This window comes from Aythya marila, assembly GCF_965140915.1.
Source record: "Aythya marila genome assembly, chromosome: 14".
Classification (NCBI taxonomy): Eukaryota; Metazoa; Chordata; class Aves; order Anseriformes; family Anatidae; genus Aythya; species Aythya marila.
Window position 1 is genome coordinate 14,844,686 of NC_139055.1, and position 25,443 is coordinate 14,870,128.

General features: G+C 40.7%; 1 protein-coding gene across 1 annotated transcript in view; it reads left to right on the forward strand.

The window, feature by feature from the left end:
- The window catches only part of ADAMTS2 (ADAM metallopeptidase with thrombospondin type 1 motif 2), a 177,527-nt gene that overhangs the window by 127,458 nt on the left and 24,626 nt on the right, over window positions 1–25,443 (forward strand). The window contains exons 5-11 of the mRNA XM_082771292.1: window positions 739–822; window positions 11,262–11,418; window positions 12,282–12,387; window positions 14,011–14,154; window positions 16,048–16,180; window positions 17,618–17,731; window positions 24,713–24,858. Of these exons, the coding sequence (XP_082627418.1) occupies window positions 739–822; window positions 11,262–11,418; window positions 12,282–12,387; window positions 14,011–14,154; window positions 16,048–16,180; window positions 17,618–17,731; window positions 24,713–24,858 (884 nt within the window). The remainder of the gene's footprint in view (window positions 1–738; window positions 823–11,261; window positions 11,419–12,281; window positions 12,388–14,010; window positions 14,155–16,047; window positions 16,181–17,617; window positions 17,732–24,712; window positions 24,859–25,443) is intronic.

A 25,443-nucleotide genomic window follows, 5' to 3' on the forward strand; every position in this document is an offset into this window, starting at 1 on the left:
CAGTTATGTAGCTCTAGCATAAAACAGGAGACAGTTTTTTGTTTTTTTTTATTTGCTGGCATTTTTTAGCTTTGGTTCTGCTTGCAAAGTTTAACATTGATTAGCTGTGACAACCAACAAAGCCAGCCCATGTGGCCGACCATGCTTTTGGGAGGAGGAAGATCCCCTTGTCAGAATGGAATTTGATGAGTCCCAGATGGAAGAGTTACGGGGGGCAGCTGAGCAGATCCAGCAGATCGCTCTCAGGAGAGAGGCAGCCCCAGGGCCTGGCCCTCTGCTCACTCGCCTCTTTCCCATGTGTGGTGTCACCCAGCAGAGAACTCCTCTAGATTTCTGTGCCCTGGGCTCAGGTGCATCCATGTGGGATGGGGCAGGGAGAAGGAAGGAGCTGGGACTCTTCGTTCAGCACCAGGAGCTGGTAGACACAGGTACAGAGGTACACCAGGCTTTGCAGATGTGGAAATCTGCTTAGGTTGGCACTTAAATAGCTGTTAGTATGAAGTCTCTGATAATGTTGTGCTGATTTTAAATAATTTCCTGAATTATGGCCTGTTCAGAAGCTGCAGTGGAGTCTAGAAAAAAAAAATCCCTCTCACATCAGTGGAATTTGCCATTTTTATACGTGATCACAGGTGATCTTTGTCTCAATGACAGCACATAAAAGGTTCTGTTCTGTCATTGCTTTCAGAGCTACTTGCTGCCAGCACCATGGTTGAAGCTCTGACTGCTTTCTTGCAGGTTAACGAAATTTACCACGACGAATCCCTGGGTGCTCACATTAACGTTGTCCTGGTGAGGATAATCCTACTGAGCTACGGCAAGGTAAGTAAGGGTTGTGTTAGATGGAGGAGATCAAGGTCTCTGAACTTCATTCTTTTATGAGTGGTGTAGTTACTCAGGACGTGTATCAGATTTGTATTTTAGTTTATACATTGCCTTTACAGTCTATGAATATAAAGAACATTTATGTTTATACCTATTTGTCTATCATTTGAACTTCACACTGGGAAAATGATTATGATTTCTTCTGTGTTTTCCCTGTGTCATTTTAAGTTGCTGCTTAGCTCGGCAAGTCTGTCTTCTCAGACTTGTTTGGAATAAACCATGAAACCTAGTGAGCATTCTCCTTCCTAAGAAAAATGCGAAGTTTTGTGGTAGAACAGTACATAACTAACAGCGAACACATGCAAGATCAGTTCTGCAGGATGCTGAGGGCTATGACCTCATTCCAAGAACTCATTTCAACTTGTGCTTAACATTAGTGGGACTACACATGCTTAAAGTTAAGTGCAAGCTCAGTGGGATAGGGGCCAGAAGGCAAGAGCTTTGCAGATCAAATCTGTAATTAAGAGCTCCAAGTGTTCTCTTGTCTCTTCTAAGGGAGGAGTTACTCCATGGGCAAAATTTGCATAAAGAGGAAAGAAATGCTACATGGTTTTCAAAAATATTAAACTGCTCTGTTCGTATAGCCTATTTTGGCTAAATCAACATCAAATTCCACAGAAACTGGACAATGGAGTTTCAAGTATGTCAATAAACGTTTTATTTAAGGACAGGCAGTTTTAGTGCTCTTTAGTAGAGCAGCATGTCCAGCTGCTCAAAGGAGAGCTTTATAATCTAATGTCCCTTTCTGTGACTGGGGTTGCTGGTATTTATTGCATGCTCGTGCAATAAACTTGAGGTCTGGAAGACTCCTTGTACGTTCATGCAAGTTGCTGAAATGTTGTTTGGGAAGAGCCAACTCAGTGTCAGTGATGAGGCTCCTCTGACAGTCACCAGTTTGTCGTACTCATCACCAGCTAAATTTTTTTCTCCATGGTGTGAATGCAGGAGCTCCAAGTTCCAGCCTGGGCTGGGCACCTGCTGTTGGGATAAGTTGTTCTGTCTGAGCTTCCTCATCTGAGAACTAAACACAACAATCCGTCTCTGCTCTTCCTGCAGAGATACAATGATGTGGCTAAGTCTTTTGGCTAAGCTCAATCAGCTGCATGTCCAAAACTAAAAGGTAGAAGAGGTCACATTTTCTGTTTTGTCATCAAAAGTTTATGGTCTGCCTAGTGACATTAAATAATGAAATAAATTAAATAGTCTTGTGATTGCTGTAATGAAAGCAATTTGAGGGATTGCAGATTGACTAATAATTCTCAAAAATATCTCATGTTGCAATAGTGGAAGGACTACACGGGCTAGTCATTCCTTTGCTGTCCTTATTTCATAAATGTTTCATAATTGTTGTGCATGTCCATCTTTAGCTCAGCAAATCTGCACTGTGAACTCACTGAGTGTGAACTCAGACAAGTTCTGCTACTTTTTCTGATGGAACACAATAGGTACAGTAGACCTCATTTCACCTTGAGAAACTTGCAGAGTAAAGCATTGTCAACTGGTAATTTGAAAGTTGTCAATCTCACATTAATCTTCTTCAGAGAGGAGAGCAGGGTGGAGCACAGACAACTTCTTGGAGGGTCTTTGGCCACATTACTAACTAGCAGTTGCAGGTTGCTCTGTCTAATCTGCTTGTGAATGGTTTACTTATGGATTCTAGATCCATAATCCACAGCAGACGATGTTTTAGTTCCAGAGTTATCCTGTGGGACACAGTATCAAGTATTCTAGTGTCAGAAGCTAGCACTAAATAACCACGAAGAGAATTTCTCTTGTATTTCCTTATCTGATTCGTATTTACTCTAAAGGCAATTTATGGCTTTCTGAAAAAGTAAAATGAATGTAATAGGTATCATTTCAGAGCTCGTTTGCCTGATGGGCCTGCATGTCCAAGCTGTATAAGAATAAAGCTTTTTTTATGTTCATATTTCAAAGTTCTCGTTAGAGGACTAGTAACCAAGAGTAGAATACAAGGACGTTTCTCTGTGGAGGTCTGAGATTATTTAGCAGTGGAAAGGCAGAGGGAAAAGATGTATAGTTCTTATCTTCTGAGCCTTTTCTGAAGAATTAGAATAAAACCTTCAATATTTTATTGTCCTGCTAAAACACACCAGCACTATCATTTTTCAGGATCGTATATTCTATGTACATAGTAAAAGGAATGGTGAATGTACAAGTTAAGGCAATGCATGCATAAAGCAGCCTCTTTGGCTTCACAATATGGAAATATTATCCCAGTCCTGTTAGACTTAGCATTTATTTTCAAAGCTTGTCGCTGGTATCTTCAGATTCACTTGCTTTATTGTAGGTAATTTATATATATTATCAAGGGTGCCATTTAAATAATCATAATAATTACATTATGGTTCTGTAACTGATGAAGTATGTACCCTCACCGTCAGGTTTCTGACAGCACTCTGAGCTATTGCCAATTCTCAGCCCCTAAGCAGCCTTTTACTATATTGTGTGTGCTTTTTTTTTTTTTTTTTAAGAGGATTATATTATTTTATACAATATGTCATCTTTTGATAAGAATAATATGGACAATACTTGAGTTGCATAGCAACCAGCTTTTCAGTGATTCTTGCTTGAAGGTACTCCATTCCTTGAAACATACTTTTTAGTATCTTCAAGCAAACAGCCGTACATTCAAAAATTCACTAATTTCATTAATTGTATTAATTGCCTTGAGAGGTTGAAAAAATGTTCATCACCAGGATGTTCCCTAGTGGTGACGTTGAAGTTACTCCATGGGCAGGTTCACAAGATCTGACGCTGTTTTACTGAAGTCATGCTTGGTGCAAGTTATCACCTCTGGATTTAGGCTGAGGCTGTGGCAGGTTGAGACCATTAGCACAGAGCAACATCCAAAAGCTTTGGGGCAGGCTTCACATCCTGTCCCATCCTTTGCACGATGCAAAGCCTGCCCCATATCCATGAAATATTTGGGAGTTACTGTGCATTTTTCTATGTTTTCTTTACATTGACTTATTGATGTGATGCAATGCTGCAAATAAGTAAAATGCAGTTCATTTTTCTTCAAATGGGAAAAGAAGAGCTTGCTTGTTTCTGCCTTCTTGACTTCAGGAGTTCCAAATTTTGGAAAATGCAGAATCATTTGAAAAGGCTATTATTCAGTGATTAAGCAAATTATTCCATTTAGATGTATTTTTATTTTAAGAGCTCTGTAATCCAGCAAACTCTAGAACACTCAGGGAAATAGGCAAAGCAGCCACTATCACCAAGTGCAGAGGAGGTGGCAAGAGATGAGCTGAAAATGGATTTCAAAACCCTGACTGGATATCATAAAATTTGTTTGGAAACATTTAAACCCTAAGCACTGCATAAAATCCTCTCATCGCCTCTTTGAGGTGGATGAATAAAGATTATTATTCCCATTTTACAGCTAAAAAAACAAAGACACTAAGTGTTATTTTCCAAGGCCACACGGAAGGTCACTGGCAGGCTGGGGATAAGACCTCATAAATTCCTGGCTCCGGCCCCACGCTCTGTCCATCGACAATGGTGACTCTGTGTGCAGATGAAGTGCCTTTACACAGCAGCAGAGGAAAGCACACATTAGCTGTGATGGGTGTAATTAGGACAGTTATTAGTGAAAAAAAAGTCATGAAGACTTTCAGAGGAACTGCATGGATTTCACTAAATGAGCCACCTGAGGATTTATGAGAGATATTTCTTGGGAAATGTGAGCGTGGCCATGCAGGACACCTCTGAGCTGTCCTCTGGAGCAACATGCACAGCTCCAGGCACTCATGTTCAGACATGGGGTGGGATAGGCTGTGGGATGCTGTGTCTGCTCTGTGCTCAGCTGGGTTGGAAACCAGTTAGCTATAGACCAGTGTTGGCCCCAGAACAAATGGTTGGCCTCTGGCCGTGTATCAACTTGGTCAAACTGAAAGAGGAACTGGACCACCAGGGCAGAGAACCTTTCAAAAAGGTGAGGGGAGAGAAAGAAAAAGAAACAAGTTTTAGTATGGCAATTTGGAAAAAGGTAAAATGAGATGGTTGTCTGCAATCTCACAGGACAGGTCTGTTCAACTGAGAAGGGTTTCAGTTATTCACACAGCTCCCACTGCCCTCATTTGAGACAAGGTTTTACCTTTGATCTTTTTACAATGTGGTGTTCTCCGTCTCTGCCATCTGACCTTTTCATGTCTAAGCTTGATGCAAGTGGGCAAGATGTTCTTGGCTCAGCCAGTCTGGAAAGCAGCAGTTCAATCTGAGTCAGGTTTTTCTCTCTGTTTCCCAGAAGGTGGCACAGGTGACACAGCTGAGATGGAAGGACAAACCAGGTCTCTCCCTTAAATCAGGTGTTTGACCTCCCCATTTTTCGTTTGATCAAGGCTGGAGGGAAAGGCTTAGTGTTCCCCTCATCTCTACTTCTCCTGGGAAGAGGTGAGGGCTCAGTCTGAGAGCACTTGTGCCTGGCAAGGCAAGGGGGTTGCTAGCTGGAGTCACAAAATAGCTGAGCCTGGAAGGGCTCAGGGCTTAGTTAGTCCAACCCCACTGCTCAAAGCATGTGGCTCATGACATTGTCCAGTTAGGTTTTGAATATCACCAAAACCAGACTCTAGAACCTCTGCCAATGTTTGGCCACTCTTACAGTAATTTTTTTTTTTTTCTTGCATTTATATGGAATTTGTTGTATTTAAATTTGTGCCTCTTGTCTTTTTTTCTGGATACAACCAAGAAGAGCCTCGCTAAGTCTTCTTTATTCCCCTCCCATCAGCTATTTATATACATTGATGAGGTCCCCCTGAGCCTTCTCTTTTCTATCCTGTGCTTGTGTTAGCTCACTAATGAGAAATGTTGAGTATCGTAGTTTTCCATGGACATTAGAAAGTGCAGAAGATCCTTAGAAAGAGCCTTCAAAACTGATGCCCATTTCCTGGTTGAGAATGGTAACTCATTTGTGTGTGTCTTCTTGATTATGAGCACTAACTGATTTTGCACAGGCTTAGCTGCAAGGCCAGAACCTACACATTATTTACCATTAAGGCTGCTGTTCATATTTTTGTGCTGTTATTGTGTGGCTAGATTAATATGGGGATAAAGATGAGAGAAGATACTGCCCTTCTTATTTTTATCTGTGTGAACTGATGAATTGCCTTACTTAGATACTATACTCACCATTTGTAATTTCCCAGTGTGTTTTGTTGGGACCTTGAAGAATGTAGAGCTGGCTGATAGCATAAACAGTACTTTGTATTCCTGATCTGCTTACATTTATAAGGAATTAGAGACTGAAAAATGTTTACAAACTGCTGCCATAAGAAAGCTTTACAGATCCTTTGAATGCAAAATGACAGTTTGCTGAATGAGCTATATTTGTTAGTTTGGTTACCATGGACACTAGATAATTCTTTTTATTTATTTTTTTGCTTGTCTTGTTCAGTGTTAGAGAAGAATATAAAAGATCTAATCCAATATACAGTGAACAACAGAAGTGCCATGTTTCACAGAGATGTTACACGTTCAAGAAGGGAAAGTCATATGTTAAATTGTCTCCCAAGAATGCTCCAACTTTTGCTACCATAGTTTGGAGTCTAGCACGTTCAGCATATTTCTGCTCCTTCTGGAGCTACTGAAGAGCAGCAGAGCCTTCTCTGTTGGCACTCTTGGAGCACCACCTAATGGATGAGTTAGGGAAGGTGCTTTTCCAGCAAGCTCCTGACCTACCTAAAGTCCTTGTGTTAGTATTATCAAGTACCTGCTCATCACCACCATTGCTGAGTTGTACCCAGTTATGTCAGATAGCAGATGAATCAAACGCTTGGTTAATGAAAGCTGCCACTGTATGCGTAATACCAGTGTATCTTTTACTGGCAAATTGAACGTTCTTGAAAAGTTTGAGTAGAATATAGACTAAATTTGCAGTTTTCTCCAATGAAAATCTTATATTAGAAATTCTTAAAGAAAAATTATTTGACGTATTTCGTAGTTTCCAAACTATTTCCAAAAGTATTTGAAGGACCTCCCAGTACAGATTCATAAATGATGTGGTTTTCGGTCTCTATAACGGAGAACTGAACATAATGCTGATAACTCCCTGAAAAGCAAGACAGGTATCAAAGAAGGCTCAAAGGCATCTGAATCTGTGTAGCAACGACCTCAGAATCATCTCTTATTGCCCTGCTTTGCCTCTTTGTACTCATGGTGGTTGCAACTTAGTCCTCTTCCATTTTTGTTTATTTTTTTCTGCTTCTTCACTCTAAAAAGGAAGGGGAGTAGAAGAGATGCAAAGGCAGAATCAGAAAAGAAGGAAAATGAAGGGCATGAGTAGATGTTGGGTTTGTGAGAGGATCTCAGGTGAAGGATCTCAGCTGGATCTCTGGGCCACACTGTCCTCGTAGGCCTCTGGGGTGCTTCCCCATGTGGGGGCCGTTCCCCCAGCCGAGGCCTTTCCACTTCTCGGCAAACATTTCCATCTGTTTCCATCAGCAGCTCTCTGAAATGCCCGCAGATTTTTTTTGCTTTTCTTGCTGTGAGAAGGAAAATTTCTCTTTCCACTGGCAGTTTTCCTGCTGATCAGCTGAGTAATGCTCTCCACAGGCCTGCTGTCCTGTTTGGAAAGCCGGCCTTCCCAGCCAGCTGCAGGCCTTGCGTGTTCCTGGCAGCGGGGGCCCATTGCTGGCCAACACTAACACCTACACCTCTTCTCCACAGCCAGCCTGCTAGCCCCCAGCCTTTCGCTGTGTGACAGAGAGGGATTTTTGCTTTACTTTCAGTCCTTATTACTGCACACAGTTCATCTCTTTTCCTCTTTATCCCTTCACTGTGTCCGTTTCATAAGGGGCTGAGGTTTTCTGAGTCTGATGAAAGCTCCCCATTGACTTCCAAGAGAAAATGTTATCAAGTGTTATCTGATACCTCTACAAGAGTAAATTCTTGGACAACATCCTTCCAAAATGTATTATATCTGCCCTGTCTAGTAACAAGCTGTGCCTGGTCCCATGATTTCCTAAGCACCTTTCTTGCAGGACAGCAGCATTTATCTTTTAAGGCAGGGCAGCTGAAAAAGTGAATGAAAATTCAGTATGAAGGCATATCTGGCTCAGGAAATCTCTGATCCAAAGACCACTGGAGCACTGCAGGTTATGTGAGGAAAATATCACAGTATACATAGGTCCCATAAGTATTGACCTTAGGCATCCTGGTGCCTGCTGTCAGGAGAGGACACCGACTTACATGGATTTTTGGCTGAGCTGGTGCAGTTACGTAGCACAGTGGGGATGAATCAGATCCCAGATTGGTGGTTCCCTGGCCATGCAATATTCACTGCTCCGGGATCACACCGATTCCAAATGAAACATGACTCAGGACAGAGCTGGGAGGTTCAACGGCAAATGGTGACGCTCTGCCTAGCCACTGCCATCAGTTTCTAGTGTTGGATAAAGGGATAATGAACCCTTGTGTTAGTTGAGACTTCCAGAGCATGGGAAGATCCCAGCAATGTGCCAAGGTCACTATTAATACTGCTGGAGCCATTCTGATTTAGAACTCCTTGACAAATTGCAGAGCATGAGAATTTAGGTGAAAATTTGCTAGGAACCAAGTGTGTTTCTCTTTTCAGGCTACCACATTACAGTGAGGAAAGACGGATGTTATTAGTACTCAGTGGGCTCAAGTACCTTTTGTACAGCAGGTAGGATGTGAGGAAGCCCTCCTCACTGTTGTAGGACCTAGGCTTCCTTTCCATATCTGTAGCACATGGGCACCTAAATGAATTGATTTCCTAATGGATGCCTCATTTCCTAGCTTACGGTGAGCAAGGCTCAATTTTATTTATGCAACATTTCTGATTTAAAAATTGTGTCATTGCCAAAGAAGTTGGGCATCAACTGAAACAAGTTTTAAAGAATTGCATATTTTGTTTCCCCTCTTAAGCCATTTTTTTTTTCACTTTCCCCAGTGTGTTGGTTGGAAAAGAAAAACTCAATGCTCCACATTAGCCAGTTGGTTCTCCTTTTGTTCACTTGAAGACAAACTCTAAAATTGCAATTATGATAAATAGGCATTGAGATGCTCTTGGCCTGAACCAGTGGTTTTGCATTCCAGAGTGGACTTCAGGATACAAAGAAAACAGTTGTCGACTCATTCCAAATGCCAACACCGTGCCCAGCCTGTGGGAGCTGCTGCATGCACTGCAGCAGACTGGTCTCTGGCAGGCTCAGCCTTCATTAGAAGAGTGTTGCAAGCTGCTGTGTCAGTTCATGCTAGTCTTCTGCTTTTGTACTGGGGTCCATCAGCAAAGGTTGCTGCTTAGAGGCTAGGGTGGAGATGACTCATGACCAAGGAAAACTATAAACTGGTGGTTATTTGGAAATGACTGCCTTTTTCATATTCCATGCTTGTTTGCTATCATGCAGAGATTTATTTGTAAATACTGAGATACCCTTAAACAAAGCACATGTTGATAATTTGTATTTTTTGTTTGCATTCTGATCAGTCATAAAATGGAATTGCTTTCATTTGGTAGAAGGTGTAGAAGGAGGTCATTATGAGACAAAGATTTACCATTCACAAAGTAAATGATTTTTGTGTTATGCACATGACTTAAAAATTTTCAACTTCATAATACAAATGTTCTTTGCTTTTTGAATCTCACGGTGAGATTTCTCACCAGGCTTCTTGGTGGGACTGGTTTCTCTTCTGAAGCTTTGGAGAAGAGATCAAGGTGGAGATGATGTAGATAGCTACTTTTTTTTTTTTTTTTTTAAACTAATGATGGATTTTACTAAAGACCTAAACAGTGGTCACACGTTGTTTAGCTGAATAGAATATATGCTTGAAGAGCCAGGATTTTACTTTGTATTAGTCACTCAAAGTTTGCTCCTGTCGGTTCTTATAAATATATGAAGATGCAATAAAGGCACCACAACTGTCCCACCATTTTAGCATGGTTATTAGTTCTATTTCTAAGGGAATTATGGCTGGAAGCAGCATGATCCAGCATGGGATTATATTACCACTTTTTCATTCCAAAGTGGTATCAGAATCCAAACTGTGCCTCTATTTCGTTTATTAATTTGTTTTTCTGAACATTTGCAGAATTATAATATCCCATTTTTGCCAAAATCAGACCTCAGTTTGGCAGGCTTTTCTTTTATCAGTTCCAGTTGTTCTTCCACAACCCTTTGAGGATTTTCTTTTTCGTGTAGTCAATACTCTGTGTACTCCATCATGCACTCAATTAGAGGAGATGTCAAATACATCTGTATTTAAACACGAACTATATTACTTCTCTCTTATTTTTGGCCCAGGCTAGGTTTTGCTCTGAATTAAGTATCTGGGAATTATAAATGCTTACAGTACAGTATAGCATCTAAATTGTAGTGGTTTGTGTTATGATCACAGTGTTGTCATGGTGATATAATTTTTGTAAATGAAAAGTCAGGGTTCACATATGTAGTTCTTAAAAATCCTGGAAGGCTTGGGGTGGGTCAATTAGTCATACATTTTATAGCATCCTGCATACAATAAGCTTTTAAAAGTCTTAACAAAGCACAATATTAAGTAGAGTTAGCTGGGAATTCTTAAGAAAGTACTATTGAACAATAACAACAACAACAAAAAACAAATATACTAGCTGAATTTTAAAAAATACCTTTCTCTTTTTCATTCAAGAGAATTGTCCTTTGCACCCACCTAATGCATGTTAGCTGATTCAAGTCAGCAAAGTCATGCCAGCACTGATGTAACACGCAGCTTGTACGTAGAAGAAAGGTGTACCAGATGGGGAAGATGGGCTACGTCCTGAATGATCTTCAAATACAGAAAGAGTTAAAGAAAACTCATGTTAAAAGGCAGTCTTTGGGCAAGTCGATTTCTCAAAGTAATGCTTCAAGTACTGCTGAAAAAACATCCTGGCTGCATGGCAAAAGTGGCTGATAAACCAGGGCCAGGAGTTTGACAGGCATTGCCTTCCCCAGGCTTGGTCAGTCCCTGCTGGCCAAGAGCTGGTGCACTTCCCGCAGGGTATGTGCTTGGTTGGAAACTTATATCCAGACTGGAGGTGATGGTGCAAGCTGGTGCCAAGGTGGCATAGAAATAATAATGCACAGTACAAAATACAATATTGATTTTGTCATTAAAATACTTTTTTTTTTCTTTCCCTCTTGTTATATCTTAAAGCTTATGGATATGTCACAGAAATCGTTTTCAATCTAGCTGTGAACTTTAGCTATTTTCTTTCTTACTCTCTTGATCCAATTTGTTTGTGAAGCATAATTGTTTATTAAGAACAGATATTTAATGGAAATGGAATATTTGGTCAAATGCTGGAACAAGTTGGAAAAAAAATCACCCAAGCTTAATAAATAACTATTGCTGTCTTTTCTCCTTGGCTTGTCCAGTCCATGAGCCTGATAGAGATTGGGAACCCTTCTCAAAGCCTGGAGAATGTGTGTCGCTGGGCCTACTTACAGCAGAAACCGGACACTGGGCATGCAGAATATCATGACCACGCTATCTTTCTCACCAGGCAGGATTTTGGTCCATCTGGCATGCAAGGTAAGATCTGCATCAGGTTTTGTGTTGTAAATGGCAAGACTTCTGAACAGCATTTGTTTTTATCACTTTACAAAGTTTTATCGTGTACCTTTTGCTTAGTTTAGGCCAATGCTTTCTTTCCCCAACTGCTCTACATAGGCTCATTTTCAACTGTAACCGTTTCACTTATTCTGTCCTTTCTAGCTGATGAGATTATTTATTGGATCATTTCTTTACTCTCAGTGAAGCCAAACAAATGGGATCCCTATGTAAATATCTGAAAATGCCCAAAGATTAAAGAATAGTTTGTGTTTAAAAAGTTGTTGCAGCACGGACTGCCAAGAAATGCTGTTACCAAGAGGCCTGGAACAGCAGGGCCCAGTATTGTCCACTATTTCCTTTCTTCCTGCCTCTTCTGGGATCAGGTTTGTTCACTGGAGGGGATAAATCTCAGTGCTTTCCCATTCCTTTTGGGTTGGCCAGATCTGCTGTCAGCACAGTGCTGGGGCTTTGCTCATGCATTCCCTGAGGGCTGGAACTGCACCGAGCTCAAGAGCTGTAACACAGCAGTATGTGGTATCCTTTTCCTCTGCTGCCTTGTGTACTTGGAGAAGGCAATTGCAGAATGGTCCTAGATGTGATAACAATCTTCTCAGTGAGCCAGGAATATCGTTTTAATTTGTTCAGCAGGCTGGGTTCATCTGTTTCATACAGAGGGTATGACAATATTAGTTGTCTGTGAGCAGAGGTCTCATGTTACCTTTGAAAAGACCACCTCATATTTGTGTCACAAGGGGGAAGACAGAGATTTTTCCTACAGCTTCTCACCACACGTTGCCTTTCAATACTTGTTCATTTTCTGGAACATGTGATATATCTCACAGGCTATGCTCCAGTCACTGGAATGTGTCATCCTGTCCGAAGTTGCACTCTCAACCATGAAGATGGTTTTTCATCTGCGTTTGTGGTGGCTCATGAAACTGGACATGTGTGAGTAAAACTGTGGACATCCTGTGTCATACCTTATTACGTCTTTGGCACTGACAGATATCTATGACATTAGAAAGGCGCACTTTATATTAAGATATAATATTCAGGGTTAGCCCTGGCTTCAGATTTCAGCTCTCTCAAGACTTTATTTATGATCTTTAGTAAGTTTTATATTTTGGTAATTTCAAATGGAAAAAAGAACTAATACCCAAATACCTCCCAGAGCTGCTGTGAAACCAAATTGAATGATGTATTATGGTCTCCTGGTGGAAATGTAAAGTATCTGTTATGATGAAATATGAATTCTTTGAGTTAGTGGAATACATGATTCTCAAAAACAATCCATGTTAAGTAAGCACATGAGATATGTTACTGTTGGTAAAGGATACAGTACTGTATAGAAACAAGTTGCTAAGCACTGAGGTTACAACTATTCTTTATGCTTCGTATTTTTAAAATGCAATATTTTTTTAATTGATGTGATTGGAACCAATCGTCGGGCAGCAGTTGTCAGAGCTTTGTTTTCTCTCAGAGCATTTTTAGTTTCTCTCTCTGCAGAGGACACCCACTGATTTCTGATTTTCTATTTGGTAGAACACCAGTTCCCAGAACGCTTTTTCTGAGCAGTTTCAATCTATTATATTTTCCCTAAGAAAGCCTGCAGGTCCTTTTCTGTCTGTTTTATCAGAAATTATTGAGGACTTTAAATGAAAAAATTGCCAAAGTTTATTGAATCTCACTATAAATGTATCTTAATTAGACAGGGACATAGAATTGATACCCAGATGGTATTTGATACCAGAATTTTTGAATTAGGATTATAAAGAGTACACAGTGAGCTTTAGAAGAGAGACCTCTGAAGATTGTTTGTCATCTCTGAAATCACATTCAACCCCAATCTGTTAATGCAGTTTCAGTTTCGGACAGATAGTGCCCATATTAGTCAAACAGTGAACATGGGAAAAAAAAACACAATATAAGGTCCTAGCAAAGGGAAGAAGAAAATACATTCATTAGAAAGCTGCTTTTTTTGTAATATTTGTAACTTGGGGTAATTTTCTTGAAGGCACCCAACACTTTCCAGGCTATTTCACATATAAACAATGTGGAGTTGCTAGTGGGCAGTAACAGCAGCTAGTCTAAACTAGCTTGCAGTGTGGCTTATTTCCCCACTTGGCTACAATTGCAAATTACTTCAAATTAAGCAAATAAGCTTGTTTGTTTGTTAAGTTGGAGAAACTTCTGAATAGCTCCAGATAGGGAGTATAAATAAATTTATTTTAATACTCCTGGAGAGTAGACTAGCTTCTTAATCCAGAAATTGATTCACTTACCCATAGTTGGTCACAAATGTTGATGTACAACAGAAGTCTAAAAAAGGCATTTTAGTCTATTTTGAAAGTGGTTGAAGGGGGTCAGTACTTCTGTGTGGGCTACAGACTAGCTCTTTCACTTCAGTGTCACCCTGTCTTATATCTAATGACTTCACTCTCATGGGCAAGGGTTGTGGGATGTAAGAACCTGGCTGCATCAACCACAGGTGACATTTGGGACATGAAACCATATGGTCACTGAGAGTTTGTCTGCAACGTAACTGTGCTTGCTCTCTCCTGTGCGGGACAGTTTAGGCATGGAGCACGATGGCCAAGGAAACAGATGCGGGGATGAAGTCCGCCTGGGGAGCATCATGGCCCCCCTTGTGCAAGCCGCGTTTCATCGCTTCCACTGGTCTCGCTGCAGCCAGCAAGAGCTGAACCGATACCTCCAGTGAGTAGCTGTTAAACCGTCTCTCTCCTTTGATTAAGAAACATCTAAGAACAATTCTACACTTAGCATTTATGCTTTATTCTTTTATTAGTTACTCAAATGGGGTTGAATAAAACAAAGAAATTCACCCCTACCCTACCGGGAAAGAGATGCTTTCCCATGAAGTGCAAATAATAATAATGCAAGTTCTCAGTTTCATTTTCTGAATGTTGATAGTACGTACGCTGTCCTCTCAGTGGGAGACGCTGACACTAATATCCTAACTTTCCTTCCCCCTTCACGTAACCCCTAGCTGGTTTGTATCTTACAGATACCAAGTATGACTCCAGGAACCATGGGTTGCTTATGGTATCTGTCAGTGATAAGATGGTGCTAATTACAGATGAAATTCTGCCCTTTTTAATTGCTTAGAGGTTTCCTTGACTTTAATAGATACCTAAAAAAAGAACATTACCCTAGAATTAATTTTTCAGGGTGTTATTTTCCTTTAAATATCCTAAAAGAAAAAGCTATTTTATTCTCCAGTCCTTTTAACAGCTTCATCCTCTTCCCTTGCCTTCTCTTTGGAACTGATCCTTCAGTCCCTAAAATTGCACCCAAGTTCTCCGATAAACTCTGATGTTTATGATCCTGTTTTTTTTTTTTTTTTCTTATGGGAACTTCCCCTTTTTGTTGTGTGCAAGATGTATGGAAAACTTATGGGGAAACTACCAGGACACACAGCAAAAACTGAAAACAAGTAGGAAAGGATGCAGCAAAATGCACATAATTCAGTCTTTATGTCAATATTTCTATTATCTTAGATAATTTAGGTATGGCAATAAAGCAAAGAAGTATTGTGAGAGATGTGTGATTGTTTCAATTAGCAAGATCCTTTAGAGCATTATCCATTAAATAAAAATCATCTGGCTTAGACGGCTGCTTTATATTCTTTTAAGTACAGTTATTTTTAAGTGTCTTATAACAAAGCAGAATGATGGCTTGCTTTGAAGTAAATCTAACCTCAAAATTCGCTTCCAGCTATTGGTATCTGCAAGGCAGCCTGAATGATTGCCAGAATAGACTTGGGTATGGTGTCCTCGTGTCTGTTAAGTAAATTGGAGACATTTCAGAGATCCTGCCTACCACGTTGGTCTTGTGAATTAACCAGTGATTATACCATGTTAACTATTCAATGATATTCTCATCAGTCCTCTGTTCTCCATGCACCTTAGTCAAATATGATTCCAGTACGTTACAAGCTATCCTCACCATTTAGGAAAATCTCCCACATTCACCCATTTTCCAAATCTCTCATCTCATTCCATGGAAAGGAAACCTTGTACAGATTATGGGTGACAGATTATTTCTCCTGACAACTATCAGGAGAAACAGAGGGAGGGAGAAATCCTGAGCGTTAAATACAAGCTGGAAAGTGCACATGCTTACAATGAGTTACTGCTTCTCAGCAAGGGACAGGAGTATTGCAAGCTTAGGAGTATTCTTGGGTAGTTACCCTGGCTTCTGCTTCTAAAATTTCACTTCAAAAGCAGTTGCAGGTAGTAAGGAATTCCACAAATGGAAAATTAATTAAGCATTCTTTTCTTCTTGGTCTCATGTGGATTGTTCCTTTGATTCCTTTCTCATAGGGAACCTGGAAACTGATGGAAATTTACCTGCAAGCTAAATGGAAATTAAAATGGAAAGGCTTAAGAAAAAATATATCGAATCAGTTAAAGGTGGATATAACATGATAAAGTTTATGTGAGCATAATTGCAATATTAACCGCTCTTCACAACCAATGTCTGAGAAATCGTAGGCTCTGTTATGTTTGGAACAAGGAGCCACTGAAACCACAAATTCTGTGCAAGTCTCACAGCCCCATCTGTTACTGTAATTTTTGCCTGTTGCAGTTCCTACGATTGTCTGCGCGATGATCCCTTCGAACATGACTGGCCTTCCCTTCCACAGCTGCCAGGAATTCACTACTCCATGAATGAGCAGTGCCGTTTTGATTTTGGTTTGGGCTACATGATGTGCACAGCTGTGAGTACTTAAGTTTAGCTTCTGCTATTTCTCATCCAGGAGTGTTGTAAGTGTCTCTGAAATGCTCTTAATAGGGTCAGTGTAGTGAAGCCCACAAGGAAAGATGTGGTGCCCACTTAGCTGTGAGCAAGAAATAACAACTTGATGTTGACAAATATATTATTTTAAGAATCTCTGTTGTTATTTGTTTGTTTGTTTAAACTGAATTTACATAAATGATTATGCTGTAGTTTCATAAATAGCTTTAGACTTCAAGCAAACAAGCTTGCTGTATTACTGAGCCTCCTATTGCTGGCAGCTACTTATTTTGTTACAAAACTCCCACCCAGATGAGAAGGAGATGGATTTGGTGTCACATCTTGTAGTGCTTACATGGGGCAGTAAGCTTTTATGTTCCAGTTTTGTGGAAGGCATGATGTATTTTGATGCCTAGCATGTGCAGGGAAGTGTGACAGCCAGTAGAACAACTTGCAAGGACTTCTGATGACATGGTTGGCTCTGTTGTACTGGGAACACAAGGGAATAAGTCTAAATGTAAAGCAAAGCAAAAACTGGTGCAATTTGCAGTGTCTTGACCTCAGAAAGGACAGTCCTCTGTACTGGGGCTATGCCTCCCACCTCCATCTCCTCAAGCGGGACAAAAATATGAAATGCAAAGAGGTGTTTTCAGCTGGTGTGGCAGCTGCTAACACATAATATTTATGCTTTGATTCCCATCAGCAGGACTGTGTGTGCTGCGTAGTGTCTCCAGATAATGGATAAAAACCTTTTAAGCATCAGCTGTAAAACTGTGTCTTGACATAATTCCCACTGATGCTGTCTTGGAAGTATATCCCTGCCAAAGAGGGTCTTAGAGCTGTTCTCTGGAGCCTGGGAGCCTGGGAGGCCAGATAAATAGCTTATTGCATTGTGTGGTGGGTGGTTCTCACTCTTTCCAGTACAAGCACTTGTACTTGTACTGTAGGTAACATGATGAACTGCTCACTGCATCAGGGTCCTGAGGTCAGATTTCCACCCTCCTAAGAGGAGCAGCTTGCTTCCCTCTCTCATGAGTACTCTTTTTGTGTAAAAAAAAAAAAAAAAGAGTGTTCTTTTTGTTTGTCAAATGAAGTGGTACCATTTGGAGAAACTGTAAGAAAAGGCAGTGTAAGAAAAACCAGTTTCCCACTTGCCCAGTCTGTCTTTGGTCACTTGCATAATGCTATTTTTGCCAGCATAATTCCCTCAAATTCAGACAGGATGTCACTTCAGAGTCACTGATGAGTTTGCAAGAAAGTTCAGACATATTCAATCCACAAAGTTCCTCAAGAATCAGTGAGAACAGCTGGGACTTCAGAGCTAGAAAAGGAAAAACCCCACTGTGCTGCAGCTTCTATTGCAGTTTCAAGTCAGAGCTCTGTCAAAGCATCATCTGCTCTGGTTTTTCTTGTGTTTCAGTTCCGTACGTTTGATCCCTGCAAGCAGCTGTGGTGTAGCCACCCCGAGAACCCCTACTTCTGCAAAACAAAGAAAGGGCCTCCGCTGGACGGGACCATGTGTGCACCAGGAAAGGTGGGAGCGGGTGCTGTGTGCCAGCACGATTGTGCATGTTCAAGTCCGTGTGCAGCCTGGGATGTTCTTCATAATATCAAGGGCAAAAATGGCAGGATTTCTCTTCATGATTCATATCTAGAAATACGTGAAACAGATGACTGGAGAATATAACGGAGAAGGCCTTAAAGAAAACCTCATGGCTTTTCTTTGTCCCCCCAATAAAGCTTCAGGGAGGGTCTGGCTGTGAGCTGCATTGTAACTCACAAGGTCCTGAGTCCCATTTAGGCCAAAGATACAATACAGTCAGTTTAACAACAGAAAAACCTGTCTGAGGATTTGAAACCAGCTGAGGTGTGAAGCAAGCTCCTGGATGCAAATAAGGAAGCAGGGCTGGTGTGTCCTGCATGGCACCTGGCCATCAAACCCTGTCCTCAGTCAAGTCATGGCACTATCTGCACATCTCTAGGTTGCCCTTGGCTTCTTGCCAAGCCACCGTGGAGCTAAAAATGGGGAATTTTCACTTGCCCATGACAAGTATGTGGTTGGGGACGGGAAGGAAGGTTGTGTTTGTATCAGTGTAGTGATGCCAACTGGCCTGCATGGTGCTGAGGGGGCTGAGAGCAGTAAGGTTTTGCAGATCACAGCCAAACTAAGGCTGCATGCAGTGCCTGCCCCAAGGGAAAGGATGGATGTGGGAGTTGAGTGCCAGCTGGAGAGAGCTGACATGACAGCAGAGAAGGACTAGGAGGAAATGCAGATTTGCGGAGGTGGATTTGCTAGCTTGATGAGAGTCAAGGAGAGATGAAAAACTGTGAAGGGAAGGACCAAAGTGGCAAGGGCTCAGACAGCTCGGACCCTTCAGCCATCACACTGGACCTGCTCCACGTCTTAGTTACCCTCTAAGAAGGTCACACTGCGCTCACAGCGGGTCTGAACTCCAAGACCTTTGAAGTCTGCGGAAAAGTCTGACTTCAGTGGGCTTTGGATGTGGTGTTTGAGGGGGAGAGGAAGATGTCGCTACGTGGAAGGATATTTTGTAAAACTCAATGGATGACATCATTTATGTGATAAATGAACCGTATTAGCAGCTGCTGTTGTGGTTTGAAATGCCTTTTTTATGAAAACATAATTTAATGCTAGATTCCTTCCGTAGTAAGCCATGCTCTGTATAAGCCACTCCCTTTTGGTTTTCTCTTCTTTAGATTATTTATGTCATAACAGCTTTGTTGCTTGTTTGAAAAAATATATATTTTCAAATTACAATACACAATCTTAGGCAATTTCCTTGGATTCACATCAGACATTTTTCTGTATCTTGACTCTATTAAATATGCACATGAAACCCCCAGAAAAATACAAGTGTATTCCACTTTGTTACTTCACTTACTTCCCCAAGCCATTCATTCATTTTAGCATTTGCACAGAAGTGAGAATAAAAAAAGAACTTGTAACCACACAGTTAACAATCAGTCCAGTGCTTCCATTATAAACAGTTTGTCAGGATATTATGCAACTCAGCTGTAAAAATTTTCTCTGGACTGGAACTTAGGATCCAAGGCTTCAGCTAACTGCACAGACAGCCAGGTTTCTAGTTCAGTGGCGATGCAGGAGAGTATGTGCACATCCTGAAGTTTCAGTAGATGATAGGACTGTAACTGTTTTATTCCCAGAGGAGCTGTCCCAGTTTTTTTGATAAATAAACTTATTGCAGCCTTCCAGCAGAACCTGAGAAAATGATATAAAATGAAAACCGTTTTGTTAGATAAGGCTCAATAGACTGAGTGATTATGTAAGCGTTGCAACTGACTTCGTGTTTCTGGGCTCAGCGTTTGACCGGCGTATTTATTAGGGGTTGCTGGTGTTTTAATACAAGCACATCAGATCAGTCCTTTTTCACCTTTTCATTTCCTTTTCATCCCCGCCTTTGATTTGGCCTTTCTCTCTTCTCTATCTTCACCAATTGGGATAATACCAGAGACTTTTAGCTGAAAGAACTGTGACTGTAAAATGCGTACATTGCCTGAAGTTGGGACTTAATGTGGCAATTTCCACTAAGATACATCTCCCATGATATCTCAGCATGCGGAAGAGGAAGATAACTTCAAACTCCATCCACTTTTTTTTTTTTTTTTTCTTGGAGTAATGCCAGAAAAGAAGGGAACAGGAACATAAGCATTTAAAGATGTTGATTCAAAAAGATCCATTTGTTTCCCACTTCAGAGACGTGCAGTTTTCATGATTTCATACCACTAATTCCCAGCGCCTATTTTAAGCTCAGACCAATCAAAACAGTGCTGATGTGTCAAAGAAACATCCTGGCTTTGCAGCAGCTGAGGGGGCCAAATGCCAGAAATGAAAGCGATGGTCAGGAGACTACAAGGGCACATGGTGTTATTTTCCCCTAAGCCTGGTGTTTTGAGTCTTGAGATTTGTATTTGTAACTCATTTTCAGCAGCCACATTGATAAGTGCCATGTTTCTGCATGCCCAGCCTGTGTCATGGACCAAGGCACTGCAACTTAGAAATGGAAGGGATATCAGACTTTGTAGTGCTTTATGTATGTGTGCATCTGTGCGTGTATGCCTACATACAGATGTGAATGTAAAGAAATGTAGGTAAATATTTGTAAGCTGTCCTGTGCATGTGTTTATTTGAAATAAGTTGTTAAAAGAATGAGGCTCCACCATTTGAAAAATCTTTCTAATGTCTCCTTGTGCAAATGGAGACAGTGAACAACCAGATACATTATGTTAATTGGCAACAAACTAGTACTTTGCTGGGTTTAGTGACAGAAAAATAAAATATTTTCTTGGGGCTTCCCAGCTAGTGAAGAAAACTACTATTTTTATAGAATCTCAGAGGAAATAAAATATTTCATGTTGCTCCCAACCCAATTTTTAAAACTAGATTGAGTTTTCAGTAGCAAGAGGAAAGTCTGTATTGATTTTCTGAAGCTTCAATGAGGCAGCAACTTGCACTCTCTTCTGTGTCTGAATGGTCACATCAGCTTCCACAAAATAGCTCCAGTGTGTAAAGTTAAGCACACGGAGGGCTGGAGTCTTCATGTGAAGTCAAAGATGCTCCATAAATCGCCATTGTAAAACATGCAGACAAGAGATAATTATGCAAAGCTTAACTGCACAACATTCTGCAGATTAAAAAAAAAACAAAACAAACACATATGCTTTCAGCTAATGATTTATTTACTCGTATACAATTCTGACAGCTCCACCATTAGGCTCAGGCTTTGGAAGTCAGGCAACCTTTAGAAATACATCATCAGTTTTTTGTTCTTCCTTTTTTTTAAAGCTATTACTCTTCTGGGGAGACATTTGTATTGGCTGAAGCAGCTAACTGCTTTCCACAGACAGAAGTAAAAAAGGAAGTCATTCATGCAAGGAGAGTGCATGCTAGAGTCCATCTGCTTGCTATAGTGACAAACACAAAGGTTTGCACTGCCTGACATTCTTTTATTTCTTTTCTCGGAGAGATGTAAGAACCTGCTACTTTCCTGTGCCAACCAAGCTGATGTTGCTCTTGAATTTGGCACACGTGCCAAGGATCCAAGATGAACCTAGCAGGTACTCTCTGCACTTGCCCCATGTTGCAGAGATTAGGAGAGTAGAACTTGGAAGTATTTTTGGCCTGTCAGGAAAGGAAGAGAATGATTAAATATTGACATAAAAAGATATTATTGAGAAGAAAAATGGAGGTAGAAAAAAGGGTTTCTGAAAACACTAATGTGTACTCAAAGCAATCCAGATAATTTCCCACTGAGAAAGCTGACCTCAGCTCCTCTTGGAGACAGGAGACAGATGGGTAAGTGTATGCTGTGTTAGTCACCACAGAAACAGTAAGAATATTTGATTCTCCACTGAAGAAACTTTTACTGGCTCAGGGTACATTGCAGTGTTACAGCTTTCAGTTTATCCCTTGCAACTAATTATTCTCAAACAGATGGAGCGGAGAGGGCCAGCCTGCGTGTGATGGGAAATACAAATAAATAAATAGCCCTCTCCTGAAACGCTCTCAGCAGAGCAGGGATAGCTGACAGCCCCCAGCCATGGTGAGGACACAGGGCTGCCTGGCAGATAGCTGGGCTACGAGGCAGACAGAAGGGTTGCCAGTTGCAGCCTGGTATAAAATAAGGAGAGATACTGAAGGAAAATCTGCAAGTCTTTTCTTGAAAAATTATCTTGCAGATGTGTTAAGCCCACAGGAACACACAGGCTCTTTTTTTGGCCCCCACAGCAGTTGTTTCAAAGAACTGCTGAAAACAGCAGTGGAATGTTTTACTGAAAGAGATTTAAGCTTCCTCTCCTGGAAATTGCACTTGTTTTGGACAGTCCTGCATGCCAGAAAAACAGGCGAGACTACAAGAAGTCATCTTCTCTTCCACTAAGAAAACAATTTGCATTTACTCAATTTTTTTCATATTACAAAAAAAAAATTGCTTTAGTATGCTTCACTGTTTAAATGAAACCCCTGTTTATGAAGGGAATGGTGGTTGAAACTGGCTCATTTCCAGCTCATTATGTAGTTAATGGAGTAGCAATAGGAAGGGGCAGCTGTAGCTTCCTTTATTACACTGGAGATTGCTTCTTTTTTTTTGCATTTTACCTCCTTATGCTTTTTCTTGCATAGGTCTGCAAAGTTTAAGACTTGTGAATCATTTTCCTTTCTTACAATCCACAAGCAAAAAGGCAGAGCAGGTGATGACTCATTGTACACAAATGTGTGTCTCCTCGTAGCTCTGCCTCAGCTTCCCGACAATCGGCGTGGGACCAGCTTCTCCAGTAAAACTCCGTGCTGCTCTTTTCTTTGCTCAGCAAAGTCAATAACACTTTTCCTTGTTTGCCTTCCAGTTCAGGAACGAGTCACAGTGTCAAAAAGGTGGTTTATTAGAGGCTGGTGCAAACCCACATCCCCCATTCCTGGCTAAAACAGGGGAAAGAGATTGGAAAACACAACATCACATGTCTCTCCTTTCCTCTGCCGAGGAGATCCAAGTGCTGGATCCTGGAGCATCACACAGTGAGCATATGCTACGTGGCTCTTGAAACAGATTCATTGATTCTTGTGGAACTTACACCTGAAGGATTCAGCACCCCGATAAAAAGATGTTTAAACGAGCAGGGCTCAGAAGCCATCACATCTCATCTTCCCAGCTCAGCTGAGATCCGTGCTGCCAGGCTGCTGCATTGCCAGCTTCCCCTGCATCCCTCCGAGTGGTCTCATTCCTACACAGGGCCAGACGACTCAAAGTATTTGCTCAAACAAACCTGTATAAAGCCATAAGTAAACAGTCCCTGAAGGGTACAGCGCTGAACTTCAAAACTCAAAAAAGCAAAGGACGTGTTAGCATTTTGCATTTCCTTCATGCTTTGCTGCATTATCTCTTGTTCTGTCAAACAGCTAAAAAAAATCTGCCCATTACGTCTCTGGAGCAGGATTGTTATAATTGGCTTTGTGGTAACTCGTCTACTTCATAGGTTTTGACTTTGAGTATTTGAAGTCATGAGAAATAACAAATAGTTGAAACCAAATTTCTACCCTGTTTTCTACTCCTTGTCCAACCAAATCAGTAACAAAATAAATTACGTGAATAAAGAGCGAGTCATGGAGCAGATTAGCAAATCTGTAAGCTGTGTCTTGTCACCATTTTACTAATGAGTCTCTTTTTAAATTCAGCATTATTAATGATTATCCATCCCTTTTAAATTTGTCTTCCAGATCACTAATCGCTCTATGCTTAAGAACGCTCTCCTGTTATATATCTTCTGATTTTGTTTTTGCTGGCAGCATGTATTTAACCATATGCTCAGCTTGTGCTGCCTGCCAAATTCCTGAATTCCAGGGCTTGTTAAGCTGTGTAAAATGTTGTTGTTGACTTGAATGTTAAGGAAAGTAAGTGACTGATTGCACTTGTTGTTGTAGCCATCTGTGCGCGTGAGCCAGAGCCCTTATCCCGACAGTAACCGTTAACGCAGACAGACTGCGACAGTCTCAGGCAAAGTCGTTTGTTGTGCTGGAAATATTTTCTAGCACCCGCACTTCATCAGTAGATTTTTATGTAAGCAGAAATAATACCAGAAAGGGCCAGAAGCTGTGATCTTTGAGAAGAATTCATCCTGACTCGAGCTAAGAAAAACTTCCTTGATTAGGGACTGGAGAAATTGGTCGAAAGGCAATGGCAGGTTTCTTTAATGAGAGGAGGCAGTGGAGAGGATATCGGTATTGAAGCTACAAAAGCCTTTAAAGAACTGTGTAAACACCTTACGGGTTTGGGGAATTTAGCAAATTTCATGTTTTAGCCTCTGTAGAATGACTGTATTAAAAATCAGGTAAGAGAAAAGAAAAAGCCTCATAGGTTGGGAGTAATTGCTCCAAAATGGGACTGTCCAGGGCTGTTTTCTGACAAAGGCTTCCTGGTATTTCAGTCAGTTTTACTGGGATCCCCAGAGAAACTGCAATAGTTTTTTATTAAATATCATTAATGTCTAAAATGAGAGTTGGCTTTAATTTCATGCCACTTTACAAACCACATTTATTACAGTCACATGTATGCAGAGTTACAGGAGCTACTGGGAAAGGCTGTGCTGCAGGATGAGCTCTTGCCATCGCTGCGTGCAATAGCAGTGGTAGAATTTTACCTTTAGCCTCCAAGATTTGGGACTCAGTTAAATGAGTATCAGTTATGTTGAAATCACTGCTGCAGACATGTGATAAAGGCATGTAATGCTGAGAGCAGTTTAACAAACTTGCTAGGCTTTAATCCTGTTAGCATATACGAGCATACTTAACATACATAAGTTTGTAAAATTTGAGGGAATTTGGGATCATGAGCACAATATGGCAATGGGTTTCATTGCTTTCTCCTGGAGAGGTGAAAAAAATCCATTATTTTTGCCTAAAATGAAGTTTATTGTACCACAGCTTCTCCTATGACATGCTTTAATCACCTAATCGTTCCATTCCCTGTCCAATTTTCTCTTTTAGCATTGCTTTAAAGGTCACTGCATCTGGCTGACACCAGACATCTTGAAACAGGATGGACACTGGGGGGCATGGAGTAAGTTTGGCTCTTGTTCTCGCACCTGTGGCACAGGGGTGAAGTACAGGACACGGCAATGTGACAACCCACAGTAAGTTCACCTACACCCACATGTTTTTCTAACATGGCATGAATGAATGGTGAGAATCCTTGCTAAATTGCTAGTACAACCATACAGTAAAACACATTGAGTGGTACTTGTTAGAATTTCTACTTCTGGCCCTTTAGCAAGTCATGAATCATCTTTGTTTCTCAGTTTATCCATCTATTAAGCTGTTTATACCAGTACAAGGATCTTGAAAGTGCTATTACATTATTGCATAAAGCATAAGTAAAACTTCAGAGCCCTATGTATGTCTTATTCTAACATCAGTGTGAAATAATGGCAATGATTTGCTGGATTATTTTTTTTTTAATTATTTTGTTTAATCCACCTTTTTGGATATTTCAACAAGAAAGTCTTACAAGATGGAATATGCTGACATTTTCAAACTGCTTTCATTTCAAGTTGGAACAAAGCTCTAGAGATCAGAACCTTCCCCAAAGTTAATCTTAATAATATTGAATTGGTTTGCTTTGATAACATACATATGGATCATCTAGATGATGTAGAATGACTTAATTTCAGTAACACTGGAACTATGACATATTTAATATAGATCCATATATATAAATG